Source organism: Anolis carolinensis, chromosome 1 (genome assembly GCF_035594765.1).
Source record: "Anolis carolinensis isolate JA03-04 chromosome 1, rAnoCar3.1.pri, whole genome shotgun sequence".
NCBI classification, from domain to species: domain Eukaryota; kingdom Metazoa; phylum Chordata; class Lepidosauria; order Squamata; family Dactyloidae; genus Anolis; species Anolis carolinensis.
In genome coordinates this window covers 347,819,614-347,838,078 of record NC_085841.1, presented here as the reverse complement: position 1 = coordinate 347,838,078, position 18,465 = coordinate 347,819,614, and the positions used below count along the sequence as shown (strand labels likewise).

General features: G+C 38.7%; 1 protein-coding gene across 10 annotated transcripts in view; it reads left to right on the top strand.

Moving 5' to 3' along the window:
• begain (brain enriched guanylate kinase associated) overlaps positions 1–18,465 on the top strand; it is a 267,699-nt gene that overhangs the window by 139,974 nt on the left and 109,260 nt on the right. For 6 of the 10 annotated variants that reach the window (XM_008116922.3, XM_008116924.3, XM_008116921.3 and 3 more), the window contains exon 3: positions 8,675–8,764. The exons of the other annotated variants lie outside the window; for them this stretch is intronic. In XM_008116922.3, the coding sequence (XP_008115129.2) occupies positions 8,675–8,764 (90 nt within the window). The remainder of the gene's footprint in view (positions 1–8,674; positions 8,765–18,465) is intronic. 10 annotated transcript variants of the gene reach the window in all.

Genomic DNA, 18,465 nt, shown 5'->3' with positions numbered 1-18,465 from the left:
AGCAACAAATGTTATGAGAAAAGAAGTAGAAAAAACAAAAAGAAGTAGAACAATTTAGGTGTCAACTAGAATCCAGCAATGCAGAGATATTTTTCATTTAGTCATAGAATTTTATCAGCACAAAGTGTCAGCATGGTGTAGTGGTTTGAGCATTCGACCATGACTCAGGAGACCAGGGTTTGAATCCCCAAAGGGCATGAAATGTTGAACAGGTCTCAATGTCTCAACCACAGAGATATAGTTTTGAAGCTTAGGCATCAAATCATCTCCAGCCTTTCTGGCTGATGCAAAAATTCAGAAGCTCAGCACAGAGGTGACTGTGCATATGAAGGACTTGTGCAACTTCTCAAAGAACGGTAGAGTTTGAAAAGATCACAAGGACCATCCACTTCAACCCCCTGCCATACAGACTCACCCAAAAAGCTAGAAATCAATAGAAAGAATAAAGATGAGCGAGGATGAAATGATGGGTGATTGCACTTGGGCCTACGTTGCCATCCTGAACAAAGATATAACAGTTGAATCTAAAACATCTAGAAAACAACAGCTTAGAGAAAGTTGGTGGGGAACATGGTGCAGCTCACTGCAGTGGATACCAAAACTTGGAACTCTATATTGCATGGGCAGAAATCCTTCCTGCAAATAAACAGTCCTTTCAGGCTACAACTCCCTTTTATTTTTAAAAGTCCTATTACATCATAGTGAACAGGTAGGAAAAGGATAATCCATATTCATGGATTATACATCTACGAATTCTACAATCAATGGTTTCAAAATATCCCCTCCCCACCCACAAAAAAAAAATCCAAAAAGCAAACCATGAATTTGCCATAAGAGACACCATTTTATTTAATGGGGCTTGAGCATTTACAGATTTTGGTATCCACATGTGATCTTGGAACCAAACCCTAGTGAATACCAAAGGCCTAGTGAATACCAAATGAGGGATAGGATAAGGAAAAAATGTGGAAATGACATCCAGTTCATGTAGAAATATAGAAGCAGAATCTGAAGACATTCCTCTGGCCCAGCAGGAATGTGCCAAGTTGCCAGTCCATTTGCGAACTGACATGAAACATATTGGAGGCCAAGGGGGATGTGAAAATCTGTCAGTCACCATTTCATCGCATTTCTCACAATCCCACCAGCATTCTTACTGGTTCTGCGTTGTTTGCAAGACTTTTTTCCACTTCTCACATGGAAATTCATGTGTATTTTGTGCCCATTTATTTTAAAACACATGAATTGAAACTCATCAAAGTGTGTGTTTTTACACAATTTTCTCATTAACCTGAGCTTGTTTTCAAAGGTATGTATTTTTAGTCATGTCACATTTTTCAAGCATAATGAATACTTTTGTACATTTTTGATTTACTAAAACTCACTGAAAGCTTGTAATGACATTACTTGTAACCCATGTTCTCAAGTCGCTTCTGACATGATAAAAATTGCTCTGAAACAATGATGAAGGAAAGGACTGAGTAGAATAACCTGGATCTAGAAAAGAATACTTAATAGTCCCTTGTGAAAGACAATTTTACACAAGGAGCTTAGGCTTCATTTAAGTTGCCCATCATGATTTCTTTTCATTAAGACTCAAAAGCACTGGAACAGTCTCTGAATAACATTCAAGGATTTCAAAATTGCAGCTTCATCTTCTAATGGCAGATGGAGAAAAGTACCTTAATTTTATGAAATTGTTTTTGTGCTCTTCCTATTATTAAGTCATGTTTTAATTTTTGAGACATTCAGGTATATCAAGACTATCAGCATTCTTACTGTCCTCATCTATATATTTGTATAAACTGAAATAAACTTGGTATTTGGAATACTAATGTACTCCACTGCAGAAGACAATATGTACAAAATAAGAAGTAAATACTATATGTGCTTTCAATTATTATATAACTAAACATGGTACAGTGATAATTTTAAATAACCTAAGTGGTGACTGTTTAAATAGTTATGTTTATGTGAAGTATATCATTAACACTTCTCTTCCTGTCCCCCATTGGTATTGATACCGCTAATTCATTCTACATTTGTTTCTGTATTGTTAATGTATTGGAATAACAGAAATCTTGAGTCCCAAACTCTAGTCCCCCAGATGTTTTGTATTTCAGTTCCCAGATGTCTCAGTTGCCCTGGACAAGCTCAGGGATTCTAGGAGATGAAGTCTAAAATACCTTGAAGACCAGAGTTTGGGAAACATGGAGTAGATATTGGCTCAATATGAAACAGTATTTCCACACCCCATCTCAGTTCCTCCTTTCTACTCAATAGTGTCCCGCTCAAGAAACCTGTTCATGACAAAGTGGAACTTCTATTACTCATGAAACCCAGTAAAGATGAATCATATTTCTATCAAGTCTGTTGCACAAAAACAAAAGAATCCATGGCAACATAAATGCTAATACTTTTATTATGGCATAATGACATTTTGTCTTGTTTTGCCTGAGTTCTTTGTTCTGTTTTATTTCCCCTTATATTCAGTCCTATGTCTTGGCTCTTTTCTCTTTTATGTACTGTTTGTAGCTCTGTAAAACCAAAATGCAATTCTCTGCAAATAGTGTAGGTTTCCCCCAGAAATGAGAATTGGAAAAACGGCATTCTGCATCAACAGCCAGATGCCCATTTTCTCCGAAAACAATTGCCTTTTTTTGTTTGGCCTCAGCTCAGTTTCCCAAGGGAGCTGGAGCCTGATTCCTTTTTGAAAAATCCTCTTTCCCTAGGCAGGGGAGCAGCTGGCACATGTTGGGCAAACTAGTCAGATGGAATTCCAGGAGCAACAACTGTGTCCAAAAGCATCTTTCTCGCTTTCTAGCTCCTTTCAAAGGAAGATGCTGCAATACCAACCCCAGGTTGAATTTTCACACCAGTAATTCTACTATTGTCTGTGGATTGATCATCAAACTTTTAATCCACATCCAATTTGTCACAGCACCTACACAACAATTCATGACAGACCCCTTGGCATCAGTTGTTCTAAAGGGGTAAAACTGGGTACCAGAAACACCTAGTAGCAAAATTCTGGATGGCCTGCCCAAAATCTTACGGAGATGTTAAAAATCATAGAGCATAGAAACTGGCCCATGGTTCAAAGAGTGTTGTAGGTTGAGTGAAGGTCTTCAAATATCTTATAGCTGCTCCTTTAGGGGAGTTTGAACTAAACCTTTATTTATAACATGATGTACCACACAACTTACTAGTTCTCTTATAGCAACTCAGTTCTGCCAGAATGGGCATGAGTTTAATGAATAGATGGGTGGCAGCAATTATATTGATCCCTGTCAATAATTCAGTTTTAGTCAACTAACCTTTCCACATCATCTGGTGAACAAACTAGAACTTTACCTCAACTTGTTACTGATTGCCATCAAGTCACTTTTGACTTATTGCTTCACTATAAGAGACTGCCAAAGTCTCCAGGCATTAACTGTCCTGCTCAGTCTTGCAAATATAGGACTGTGGCTTCTTTAATTGAATCCACCCACTTGTAGTCCTATCCTCCTCTTTTCCTACTGCTTTCCACTGTACCAAGCATTAGTGTCTTTTCCAAGGAGTCACATCATCTCATTATATGTCCAAAGTAAAATATCCTCAGCTTAGTCAACTTCATTTCTAGTAGAAGTTTGGACTTGATTTGCTCTAAGACCTACTCATTAGGGAGGGCTTTTTAGCAGTCCCTAGTATCCACTAAACTCTTTTCAAAAACCACGTTTCATTTAAGTTGGCTTTCTTCTTGTCAACCTCTTCATTCTCTAGCTTTTATATCCATGTATAGAAATTGGAAATAATATGGCCTGGATAATTCTGACTTTGGTATTTAATGAGACCTCAATTACCTTGCCAAAATCAATTCACAGTGGGGAGTCCAAGTTATAACTGATCTGAGTGATTTGCCCTGTAGAATTTTTTGCACATTCATCACAGTCAGTTTCCAAATGCTCCTCCTCAATACTAGAATGTAACAGAATATCCACGAATGCCTCCCACATCCATCCCATGTTCCCGTCCAATTTCTTATTACAATGCAAGTTATGTATTCTCCAATACCTTCTTGATACTTTGTCTTGTCCAATAAAAATAGCATTAATTTGTCCAGATTTTAGCAGAACTACTGTACTGTTGTTTTTATGTTTCTGTAGACTGCCAATTAGGAAAGCCGTGGTTGACATTCCAGGAGCTATCCTGGTTATTACAATAATACTTTGTTGGTTCTCATTTTAAAAGGCATGTCCAAGCACCTACTGATTAGTAAGTCCTTACTGTATTGTATACAAATTAATTATGTATAATAGCGATCAGATTTGCTGAATGTAGAACAGCCATTCATGAGTTATATTACACATGATGGGAGAAAGCTTGTTAAATGTGAATGATTGCCTGCTATTTAAATCTTGTTTGTTCTAAGGTCAGGTTCTAAGTATATATAATGGTGAAGTGGCAAATCATTTCTAGCTGTTTCTCATAGTAGCTCAAATAGCTGCCCCTTCAAGAGATTTAACAATGCAGCAATTGTATTCATCCCTATCAACAAGCCAATTCTAACCATCTTCATCTGCATTGAATGGGTCTTAATTACCCATGCAAATCCAAGCCAACCTCCCCACAAACGCTTTGCATTAAAATTGGAGTAGCCTACTGCTGAAAAAATAAATTTCATACCCCAACAGTGAAGCTCGGTAGAAAACTGGAAGCCTGAACAGAATGGGGAGTAAGTCCTGGCTTCACTACACCATTGTATATTTGGACAATCCATGTTGTGTACATTTTTGTCAATATTTCTCTTAATTTTTTCTGAGCCTTTTGTAAAGGTGGGATATTAATATTAATTATTATTATGTTCAAATAGCAAGGGCTCTGCATAATAATTACACAAAAGATACTTCATGGAATGCCTGATCCTCAAGATAGTTGACAACTCCTAGGATGGTTGACTAGATCAGGGGTATAAAAATCAAACATTTGCTGATAGGAAATCAGCAAAAACAGTATAGTTGAAGTATTTTCTGCAGAGTCTACTGTATACACTGTACAGTTTTGCTAGCTGATGGTGGTGTTCAGAAACCTTTTACTGTTGCTAGTTTTTCATGACTCAAACATTGAGCTAAGGGGACCCCATTTGGGGTTAAGACCCACAGTTTCATCAATAGTGGGCTCGATAAATCTTTGCTTCAGAGTGGCCACTTTGATCCAGTGTTCTTCCTTCTTAGAGTTCTTTCAGTTTCAACCAGGATGGACAAATGCCATTTTTCAAACAGAGGATTGTTGTTTGTAAAGCCCAGTTTGAAGTACTGCCAGAAGACAATTTTCTTTTGGAAAGCATTCTGTATTTGAAAAGCTGTCTAGTCCAAGCCCTGTTTGAATAGCAAGAATCATTTGAAGCTGGAAGAGCAAGATCCTTGCAAGTACCCACCAGACGTTTGCTCCTGGACAGCAAATTGAGCTACAAGTAAACAAGCCATTTGATCAAGAGGAGTAGCTACACTATATAGTTATATCAGTTTGATACCCCTTTCAGTCCCATGGCTGAATGCTACAGAATCCTGGTATTTGTAGTTTGTTTCTCATTCTCTGCAACACCAGACAACTGGTGTGTTGCAGTTCAGATGGGGGAACTACAGTGTAGCAGGAAATTCTATGTATCTTGAGTGTATGTGCCTTCAAGTCGCTTGTCAACCTATGGCAACCCCATGAATTTCATAGGGTATTTTTAGACAAGGACTATTTAGAGGTGGCTTTGCTAGTTCTTTCCTCTGAAATATAGCTTCCAGCATCTGGTATTCACTGGCAATTTCCCATCCAAGTAGTAGCCAGAAGTTATTTTATTTAGCTTCCAAGATCAAATGAAATCTAGTGCCTTTAGGACAGGGGTCTTCAAACTTTTTAAACAGAGGGCCCTCAGACTGTTTGGCAGACTAATTTGCAAAAAATATGAATAAATTCCTATGCACACTGCACATATCTTATCTGTAGTGCAAAAATATGAAAAAACAATACAATATTTAAAATGAAGAATAATTTTAACCAACATAAACTTACCAGTATTTCAGTGGGTGTTTTGGCTGTTGAGATAGTCAAGTTAATTAGGATTGTTGTTGTGTGTCTTCAATTCATTTCAGACTTAGGACGACTCTAAAGTTTAGGGTGGAGGTTGGGTAAATTACCTTGGAGGGCCGCGTCTGACCCATAATTTGAAGGGCTGGTTTAGGTTATCAAATTACAAATCCCAGGATATTTTTTAGAATTGAGGTAGTACCTTTATAATATCAAACTGATTTAATTGTATAGTATGCATGATATGAAACAAACACTATTACATTAATTTTCAGGAAAATATCAAAGATAATTTTTACTTCAGTGAGTGATTTTCTTAAAAGACAATCCACTGATCAAGATTTTCCTGAGTTGTGACTGGGAAATGTAATGATAGGCTTTAAGTTGTTTTATCATAACATTTTGATTGTAACATATGGTGGTAAACCACACTGAAAACCACCCTGTTGAGTTTTGGAAAGCTGTGTGATGGGATTTAAGTGTCGAACATGTGTCAAAACTATGTCTCAAGAAAGCAATCTGGGTACATTCATAAATTTTTAATAGTGAACGCCCAGTTCTTTCCTTCAGCACATTTATTCCTCAAGAAAGAGAGCCTTTGCTTTAGTGGAAGTAAGAGAAAATGAACCCTCCAAAAAAAGAGATATTGTTATTAATCCAGAAAATTGAAATAATTATTTGAGGGGGAGAAACTGGATGAGAAACTGATGGATTTTGGGAGTTGTAACTCAGAAAATAACTTTCCCATATTCTGGTTGAACCTAAATGCTTGGTAAACCATAAATTGGGAAGGGAAAAGAGTGGAGAAGCTAAATGATTTTGCATGTTCTAGCCCCCAAAATAATTCCCCAACTCTGGGGAAACCAAAATTATATTAAGGATTATAACTAATGCCTTGTGATAATGCTGCACAGCTGTGTATCTGCACACAACACTTCATGTGGTTATCTGGTTATCAGATGCCTACCTGTTGTTTTCTTGTCAGGCTCCCAGTCTGCTTTAGCTGTATGTTAATCATAGCCTGTTTATTTGCTTCTTCTGGATTTGACTCCCAATTGTGTTCTGCTCTGCTTTATAGCTGCTATTGTTCTCCTGCTGCTAGTAGTATTTAGTTTGTGTTATGCAAAATCTGGTTCTTAGTTGAGTTTGTATTTTTGCTTTTACAGATTTCTCTATTGAAAATTCAAAAGAAAGTGGGAGGATAATTACAAGAAGGGCAGGGGGAGAGAGAGCGAATGTATAATAGTGAGCTAGGTTTTAATACAAAGTGACCACATTTTCTAAAAGAAAAACAAATGAAGTTTATATACATTCAAAGATGGATGAGACAGTCATACACCAATTACATCAGTTACATCAAAGAATTCCATCAAAAAAAAACCCACCAAATTTCTTCACTACATTAAGTAAATAAATGCTTAGGTGTGGAACAGCCATATGACACAATCATCAGATCACTATGTCTGAATGCCCCAGGACATTACTCTGGTCTCTAAACAATGATGTGGAACATGGGTTGGACTTCAACTCCCATCATCAACAAAAAACATATCTAAACTCTGGGATGTTTAAATGGCCACATATTTGCTTTACAGCAATGGGCATGTATGTCTTAAAACTGTCCTGGTAGACTTGGTTATGTTTTGGTGGACAGAAGGGACAAATAAAACCCATGTAAAAATATATTTTTAAAAAAACCTTAAGTGGATATCAGTTTATTATCATATTTATTTACAGCCAATAGGTAGTAAAAAGCATATAATACATCTCCTAAACTCTTTTCATATACTAATACTCCTAAGCTCCCTTGGGGGGTATGGAAATCACATTGCTCAGAAAATTGAATCCACAGATGGTACTTATTTTGTAAATAATATTAAAGAAGTTAATCCCTTCACTATCCAGGCCAGCCACTCACATGTATTGAATAGAGCTGGGAAAAGTTACTTCTTTGGACTGTAACTCAGAATTCACCAGATTGCATGGCCTTTGTTTGGCAGGTTTTGAGAGTTAAGACTCCAAAAAGTAACATTTCTCAGTCTTGGTACTGGGTGCAAATACTGTCTTCAGGATTTCTCTACTCCAGTCATGCAGAATGGTTGCATGAATCCACCCTTTCCTTTAATTTTATACCTGAAGTCCCATGAATACTTACATGGGAATAAATCCCATTGATCTTAGTGGAACTGCCTTCTGAACAGATGTACACATAATTTCTCCATAAACCCCTTTTTGTAATAAGGGCAGGATATCTCACTCAGCATTATGACATACCAGAAAATTTAATGTTTGTTACGAATCTTTTATATTTCCAAACCATCATAATGAATTCCATGGATATCAAGATATATGGGTATTGACCCACTCTACATTAATAATGACTTGCATATCTATTTTTTTTAAAGCAAGGCAATCTCAGATCTCAGATTTACAATCTAAAAGATACCACAGAAAAAGGGAAGGGAAAAGGGAGGGAAAAAGAAAGCAAGAAACTCAGGCACAGGGTCATAATGTTCTTTTAGGACACTGTATGCAGGTTCTGAAGCTAGGTTACCAGGCAGATATCTGTTTTGACCCATTCCTAGCCATGGTTTATCCTTTATTCATGCTGCAGGGTGCGAAATTCCTGGGTGCCAGCCTGCCTATGGCAACCTAGAATACTCCAAGGCAGGCTCACAAAATCTTCACCTAACCTCTGGGACAGGTAATTAAACAGTCATGTTTTATCAAATTGTTGTTTCTTTTATGACTTTCTGCTGTTGATTTTTTATTTTAAAAAACCCCCCACAATTCCCATGCTAGTTTATTTTCCAGGCATTTCAATAAACAGATGCGGCGTTTTGGAAATGTAGGATTTGACAACAGCTCCATTTCATTATCTACACCACAGAGCTTCACAGCAGCATATTTTAATTATTAATGCCAGTGTATGGTAGCAGCTAAAAGTCTGTTTCCCTCATTCTTTAATTAATAAAGCTTCAGAGAACCCAGAAGTTACAATGGTTTCTGAACAGAGTTGCTATCTTTTGGTGGCGTTTCTCTATCTATCTATCTATCTATCTATCTATCTATCTATCTATCTATCTATCATCTATCTATCTATCTATCTATCTATCTATCATCTGTCTATCTATCTATCTATCATCTATCTATCTATCGATATATCCGTAGGCCAAAATGCATATTGACATATTATGGAAGGTTTCATCTGATTCTTTCTGCAAACCAAGCTGCACAGGAACATACTGGGGGAGGCATAATTTTGGTAACTGTAATGTTGAAAAATAAGAACTTGTCCATCCCTATAGAGCCAAAGGTTTACTGGACTGCTTGGGGTTTTTTTTTTTAAGCCGACACTTTTGTTTATTGTGTTTACTTTGAATCTCTGGTCTCTAGAAATGTATTTTTTCCAGGTAAAACAGAAATAGTTGCAACTACCAATAACTGGGAAACTTACTTTTTTGCAGCCAACATGAGCAATGGATTTGTTGGCTATGCATTCTAGGAGATGTAGTCCTAATAGTATTTTCCTCCTGTCTTCCTCTGCAAATAGCATAGCTGCAAGAGCCATTGTTCACATTAATGCCATTCTCACACAACCTGTGCTTTCAATATTTTCTTAGGGGGTGGGAGGGTAGTGAGCTGATATGACACCCTTCTGGGTGGCAATGTCTGTTTGGCTGTATTTTCCCACATCCTTTTCTAAGAAGGCTTTTAGCAGCTCTGGCTGTGTGTCTGATGCAGAAGAGAAAAGGGGGGCTTTTACAAGCCAAACTTTCCTTTGCACATACATTGTTTTCAAGAGAAAGGCTGCATTTATTATTTTTGTTTGCTTGTAGGATTTCTATCTTGTGTCACTTCACAGAGCTCAAAGCAGCATATATGGTCCTCTAGTTCCAAATATTATCATTTAACCAACCTTGAAATGGGTTAGGCTGAGAAATGTCTAGCCCAAAATCACTCAGTGAGGTTTGCCATTTGTAGTTCCCATCTCTTGACCTCTGAAGCTTGGAGAGACCAAGAAAGCAATTAGGTCAGATCTAGGTTTACTTACAAGGAGAAAGAACCTTATTTGAGAAATCATGCAGGCACATTCAGGCATTTTCCACAATAAAGAGGATTAGACTAGGTAGATGTCTGGTATAGAAGAGTAACCCTGTCTGAACCATACCAATGAGATCTGAAATATAACTCTAACATACTCTTGCATATCTTCTTTAGATGTCCACCATATCATATGAGCTTGTTAAGGTTTCCTGTCATAGCACCATGGGGCTGTCAGTCCTGGAAAGAAAGTTAGTTAAAAGTCCCAAGTGTCAATCCCATGAAAAACCAACTGTCATGAGAACAAACTGTTCACTTCTTGGGTGTCCTTTGACCTGTATCTTAGCTGAAAGAACAGAATGCCTCAGCTGGAAAATGACAAGCCCTAAAATAGAAGCACTGCAAGCCTCATATTGATGCTTTAGATATAGATATATAGATAATATTGGGGCTTAAACCCAGTTTTCCCAATCTTGTTCCAGAACTAACTATTATACCATACTGGCTCTCCAATTCACATTAATAAAATTAGGTCTGTAGGTATGAGTACTTTAGTGCTTCATTGCCTTGTATCAGTACATAAGACTTCTTCTGTGAAAAGAGTTTGTTTGTTAGAGCCATTCCCTTCCATCCTCTCTCTCTCTCTTGTCAAAACAACCAGGATCAACCAGCTTGCCTCCTGTAATCTAAAGTGAAATGCATATTACAGAGGCTTGAGAGGCTAAAATATGACAATTCCAGCTTCCATAAGTGTCCAGCCTATTTTAGCTTTCCTGACTCATCGTTGGCTTTGGCAGTGAGTCCCTTGTATTTCTTGTCTTAGCCGAGTAATTTGTCTTCCTCAAGCATGCAGCTTCCCCTCTCTCAGATATATAACCCTCAGGAATGTCTCTTCAGCAAAACAAGAGACCTTGTTGATATATGGTATATATGTATATATATAAAAAACTAGCAAAGCGTTTTGAAGACTCCAGGTCAGCTTTTGTTTGTTGAAAAGTCCACTGCCTCTGGAAGATCTGACCCACTCAGGTCCTAGCCATCCTTTGTTGTTCAAGACTACACTTGAGTAATGAACAGATATGAAATATGACTATATTGACTGCAGGTAGACGTTAAGTTGATGTCCTAATAGATCAAAAGAAAAACATTTTTTGAAGTTCTCTCACAACCCTTCAATCAAATGCAAATTGAGCTGGTGTGTACCTAGTCTCTTGGCATACAGCAAAATTTCTTATGCCTTTCATCTCACTCAGTGTACTAGACACCATGCCATCTCTCCTCCAAGACTAATACAAAGAGGTGTCCATGTGCTACTGGGTCTTGTTTTTTGGAAGTTAGTCTGAGGTTCTCAGGTGGGGAGGAGATTGAGACATTTCTCTACCTGTAATCCCCAGGATAGGGAGGAAGAAGATCTATGTTGTAAATAGTATAAGTATTCTTATTAATAGGGAAACTGACACAGCCAAGCATCAGTAGAAATGATATTTAGGTTATCTTTTTTGCTTATGCATGGCTTGACAGGAAACCCTGGTGACGAGAAGGAGGCTTTTAAAAAATAGGTTCACCCCAGGATCTCCATGAGTCAGAAACACTTGGAAGGTATACAGCAATAAAGTAATTTACATAGGCCTCTGAACAATTTAGGAGAGAGAGAAACAGACAGACAGACAGACAGATGCAACACAGCAAAAGTTAGATTATAAGTGCTTTTGTTCTGAAAATATAACTCACTCCATGCTACTACATCCCATCTGGTTTTCTTGCTGCAGGGCTTGCTGTAAATACTATTTTTCTATAGAAAATGATTGCTAGAGAAGCCCTAGGCTTGCAAATAAGGACCACAAGGGGAATGAATCTTCTCTATTCCTAAGGGAGTCTGTTTTTTTACAAGTACGAACCATTGTACTAATCATCTCCAACATAATCCAGGGTTTCTGACTTTAAACAAACAGTATAGGAAAAAGGAGCAAATGGCAGAAAAATAGCAAGAGAAAGAAGCATTTTGTGTACAAAATGTTGAGACTGGTCTAGGCTGTACCTGTGGATTTGATTCCTTTGGATTTCATGTAACCTGGGGGGAGACCGTCCTGAGGCTTTGGAGGCTGCACTTACCCCTCACTGGAAACACCTTGCCTCCACCCATTGAATGTATAAGTTGACATCATATATGTCGAGGTTAGGTTTTGGAGCCAAAATAATGGCTTTTGATATGACCCATGGATAAGTTGACAGTCATTCTGCAGAGAGGGGAAAGTATCAAAGCTGCCTCAGTGGAGAGAGTAGAGTGGTTGATACTTTTTTTAAAAAAATCCTAAACCACATTATCTCATACAGATTTTGAGAATTCTTCCTATATACAGTGGGCCTTTGGTATCCACTGAGGTTTGCTTCCAGGATACTCCAATACTGAAATTGCCCTTGCACGCTTGACCTTATTGAGATAGGCAACGGATGATGGCCACTAACCACATTCCACCCGGAGACCATGGCTACAATGAGAACAGGAGGGGGACACTAAGGGCCAACACATTTCTTTAGGCCACCTGAGTCTGACGAATATAGGATGACCTTGTAAACTCTTGTGCCAGATCCATCTTGGAAACAGCCCAACTGTTTATATGGGTCTGAAATCATAGTTTGCTCTGCATTCTTAGGGAAAGTTCAGAGGAACCTGTGACTTTTGTTAATGTGGTTCAAGGCCACGTTAAGCAGCTTTTGCCCAAGTTAACCTGAATCAGCTCCGTGCGTCATGCAGTCACCGAGGAGGTGATTCACTCCTCCCTGTGGGATAAAGGGTCTGTGTAGATGTGCCCCAGACTATCTTGTTCTCTACCGCTTTTGACAAAGTCCTTGACATTAAGGCCAAATGAGCAGGCATGTTTTAATAATATGTTTAAAAGCCTTGCATTCAGCTGTAAGCTTGAGATTGCAGTTTTTTCCTCTTTATATTTTATGTTTCAACAGATTACCCAAAACACACTCCTAATATAAATTTCTGTCTATTCCACCCTCTACAACAGGCATGGGCAAACTTCAGCCTTCCAGGTGTTTTCGACTTCAACTCCCACAATTCCTAACAGCCTACCGGATGTTAGGAATTGTGGAAGTTGAAGTCCAAAACACCTGGAAGGCCGAAATTTGCCCATGCCTACTTTATTTATTTATTTATTTATTTGCAGTATTTATATTCTGCCCTTCTCACCCCAAAGGGGACTGAGGGTGAATCACAATGTACACATACATAGCAAACATTCAATGCTATATGAACATAGAGGCAGAGACACAGAGGCAATTTAACCTTCTCCAGCTTCCAGCTTCCTGAGGGTATGTTCGATTCCGGCCACAGGGGGAGCAGCTGCTTCATCATCCACTGTGACGGTGACTTCCTCATTCCAAATGCTGCTGGACTATTTTTATATTTTTGAGTCCCTCTCAGGAGAGAGGGCGGTATACAAATAAACTTTTACTTACTTACTTACTTACTTACTTACTTACTTTTTATGGTGTCGTAAATTAGTTAAATTAGCCTCCCCACATAAGTGGTACCTATATTTCCTACTTGATAGATGCAACTATTTTTCGAGTTGCTTAGGTCAACAACGAGCAGGACTATTTTTTTATTTTAATGGTCGGGTGCTCACTCCGACATGGGCTGGCCTCAAACTCATGACCTCTTGGTCATAGTGATTTATTGCAGCTGGCTACTAACCAGCCTGCGCCACAGCCCGGCCCTATACCTATCAATCAGAAGCACCTCCCTCCTCCATATCCTAACTCCCACTTCCTAATTGTCATTTTTCATCACTTCTGTTTTACTAATGTATTCTCTATCTCGAGACTATCAGCATCCAGCACACCTCAACATTGTACATGCAAACACACCTCTCCCTATGTGTACAATGTCTTTCCTTATTTACTTTAATATGCCCACTTAAAATATATCTGACTGTAATCATGCATTAACACAAACCTGCAAAGATATGTAAATAAATCAATTTTGTTTCATTTTGAAAAGGCCCATTCATTTTGGTTTCAATACAATTCATTTTAATTTACCCAGCAGTATTGTATTGATTTTGGTAGAGATTCACATCACCGTATTCTGCCTGTACCTTTGGTGCTTTCCATCCAAATGAGGGCAAAAAAAAAAAAAAAAATCTAGCATTCCACTACCTTCTGAAAACATCACTCCTTCCAAATGTCAGATGTACAGTATAAGGAAAAGAATACAGATTGGAGAAGATTCTAAAATATGACACCCTAAAAGCGTATTTTTCCTTTCGGTTCGTGACCCATCCTGTCTGCTATTGGTTGCAGTTTTATTTTATTTTTTATCTAAATCGCATGGCATTTTCCAGCTTTGTACCAGAACATCACATTTTCCAAATTTCAAACCAATTAAAGAACATAATGATGGAAAAAATAAACACTTAAAAAAGAAAAAAAAACATGTACCACAATGATTTTATGTTCACATTGGTTTTATGCTTCCTCAAATGAAATGAATGAGGGTATATTTATTCCAATTATGGCTTAGTTTTAAAAGAATTCATATGCCTAAAGCATATTCGTATAATGCCCAGTCGCAGACAAGATCCCTGTCAATTTTACCAATTAACAATGATGCATCAATGATTAAATCACTCTGACCATGAGGTCATGAGTTCGAGGCCAGCCCGTCAATTAAAAATTAAAAATAGCCCCTGCTCGTTGCTGACCTAGCAACCCAAAAGATAGTTGCATCTATCAAGTAGGAAATAAGGTACCACTTATAAAAGTGGGGAGGCAAGTTTAATTAATTTATGACATTGGAATGAGGAAGTGCGGTCAGAGTGGATGATGAAGCAGCTGCTCCCCCCTGTGGCCAGAATCGAACATCCCCTCAGGAAAAGGTTAAATTGCCTCTGTGTCTGTCTGTCTCTGTCTCGGTTCGATATGTTTATGGGCATTGAATGTTTGCCCTATATGTATATAATGTGATCCATCCTGAGTCCCCTTCGGGGTGAGAAGGGTGGAATATAAATACTGTAAATAAATAAATCAATAATAAATAATACATTTGTATGAATATGAAACAAAGGACAGAATTTCACCAAAACTGTCAACTCTAAAGGAGATGGGATTGGTTAGAATTTCCTCACACTTCATTTTTTGTACAAGAGCTTATATTTGCATTCATCACAGCAAATGAACATTTACCTATCTCTCAAACTAATTGTACCTTACCCCATCACTAATAGCGGATAAAATGATGTAGAAGCATTGGAGGTTAAATACTAATAGCATCAGCAAAGACTATTACTTTTTAATCTCCAGTGCTTCTACATCATTTTGCTTGCTACGTTAGATAATAAATCTTAATACATCAATAAATCAAGGCCAAAATGTGTTGAACAGAGAATGAAAAAACGTGTTGCTTCAAAGCAACATGATGGGCATACGGAGAGAGATGCAATCAGGAATGATCTCTGTAGTGCAGCAAGAATTGGCTCTAGCAGATGGCAAACATCACTGTCTGGACTCTGCTCTTTAAAATGTCAAATGCAGTGTATGTTTTGTTTAAAAGGGTGGTGTGGAAAGGCAAAGAAATCTACATAAAACTAACAAAGCTATCCCAAACACATTAGCAAGTGAACCTATAGCAGGTATAATCAACTTTGGTGGACCTAAATAATATTTATTTATTTAGTGTCAAAAGCATTACATAAGTTTAAAACTGTGTTGTCGAAGGCTTGCATGGCTGGGATCACAGGGTTGTTGTATGTTTTCTGGGCTGTATGGCCATGTTCTAGAAGTATTCTCTCCTGACGTTTCACCCACATCTATGGCAGGCATTCTTAGAGGTTGTGAGGTATGGAGAAACTAAGCAAGGAAGGTTTATATATATCTGTGGAAAATCCAGGGTGAGAGAAGAACTCTTGTCAGTTGGAGACCAGTGTGAATGTTGTAGTTGATCACCTAAATTAGTATTGAATAGCTTCATCTCCTGGCTTCTTCCTGCCTGGGGGCATCCTTTGTTCAGAGTTGTTAGCTGCCCCTGAATTGATTCATGTATGGAACTCCTCTGTTTTCAGAGTGTTGCTTCCTATTTACTGTTCTTATTTACAGCTCCATGTGGGGAGATGAGAGAAGCCTCCCACAAGAATGATAAAAACATCAAAATATCCGGGCATCCTCTGGGCAACATCCTTGCAGATGGCCAATTCTCTCACACCAGAAGCGACTTGCAGTTTCTCAAGTCGCTCCTGACACACACAAAAATGTATGGCCTGAAGCCCCATGGCTGCACTTTGCCTACTTCTGTTCTATACTACTAGTATTAGTATTAACTTTATATCCTTGCTTTCCCCCCAACACTGGGACTCAGGATATGCCATAAGATGCATACTATGGTTGGGCCGAAAGTAGATCATTATTTTCTGACTCATAACAGATCAAAAAGAATTTCTGACTTCGAGCTGTTTAACAATAGTAATGAAAGCAGAGTGTTCCCCACCTTCAAATTAAGTAATTAGAATGTCTGTTATGTAATAACTAAGATGAAGATCCTAGAAGCCTGAACTTTTTCTGAACTCTGAAGCTGGGGTGGTAATGAAACCCATGTGGAAAGCCTTATGCCCTGAGGCCAAATTATAACTAAAGAGACAAATCCACCCTTTAGATGCCCTTTCCCCACGATAACAATGTTTGGCTGATTTCCAGTTTTGTATTCTAAAAGGTTGAATTGCCTCTCCTACAGCTCAATTGCTGACAGAAGAAGGTTTTAGACAAAATAAGAAGATAATTGTAAGTGATGCCTTTTCCTCTTGATCCGACCAATTACTAAGTTACTAAGAACTTTCCCATACTGAATCCATCCAGCCTTTGTGTATGCCATTTGCACAAGGAAGGAGGGAGGCCAGTCAGGGCCATGACATTTGTTGTCTGTGGTGAAGCATCAAATCTTCATCTCAACTCAATGCACAAAGTCGTTATGTGCCATCAAATCACAATTGACTTATAGCAGCATTATGAATGATAGACCTCCAAAAGATGCTGATATTGACAGCCCTTGATTGAGTCAACCCATCTGAAATCCACTGTGACCAAAGCTGTGTCTGTCTCATAACCAGGTCTGAAACCAAATGAATAGAATCATAGAATAATAGAGTTGGAAGAGACCACATGGGCAATTTAGTCCAAACCCCAGCAATGCAGGAAAAGCACAATCAAAATATTCCTGACAGATGTCCATCCAGCCTCTATTTAAAAGTTTCCAAGGAAGGAGTTTCCATCACACTCCAAGGCAGAGACTTCCACTGCTAAACAGCTCTTACAGTCAGGAAGTTCTTCCTAATGTTCAGGTGGAACTTCCTTTCCTGTAATTTGAACCCATTGCTCCAAGTTCTAGTTTCCAGCAGAAAACAAGCTTGCACCCTCTTCCTTATGACACCCTTTCACATACATGTATATGGCTATCATGTCTCCTCTCAACCTTCTCATCTGCAGGCTAAACATACCCAGTTCTTTAAGATGCTCCTCGTAGGGCATGGTCTCCAGACCTTTGATCATTTTAGTTGCCCTCCTCTGGACACCTTCCAGTTTATCAATATCTCTTTGAACTGTGCTGCCCAGAACTGGACACAGTATTCCAGATGAGGTCTAACCAAAGCAGAATAGAGAGGCACCATGTCTTCTCTTGATCTAGACACTATACTCCTTTTGTTGCAGCCCAAATTCCCATTAGGCTTTTAGCTGCTGCACCATACTGTTGGCTCATGTTCAACTTGTTGTCCACAAAGATGCCAAGATCTTTTTCACATGGACTGCTGTTGAGCCAGGCATCTCCCATTCTGTATTTTTGCATTTAAATTTCATAGAATCATAGAATCATAGAATAGTAGAGTTGGAAGAGACCTCAAGGGCCATCTAGTCCAACCCCCTGCTAAGAAGCAGGAAATCGCATTCAAAGCACCCCCGACAGATGGCCATCCAGCCTCTGCTTAAAAGCCTCCAAAGAAGGAGCCTCCACCACGGCCCGGGGGAGAGAGTTCCACTGCCGAACAGCCCTCACAGTGAGGAAGTTCTTCCTGATGTTCAGGTGGAATCTCCTTTCCTGTAGTTTGAAGCCATTGTTCCGTGTCCTAGTCTGCAGGGCAGCAGAAAATAAGCTTGCTCCCTCCTCCCTATGACTTCCCCTCACATATTTGTACATGGCTATCATGTCTCCTCTCAGCCTTCTCTTCTGCAGGCTAAACATGCCCAGCTCTTTAAGCCTCTCCTCATAGGGCTTGTTCTCCAGACCCTTAATCATTTTAGTTGCCCTCCTCTGGACGCTTTCCAGCTTGTCAGCATCTCCCTTCATCTGCGGTGCCCAAAACT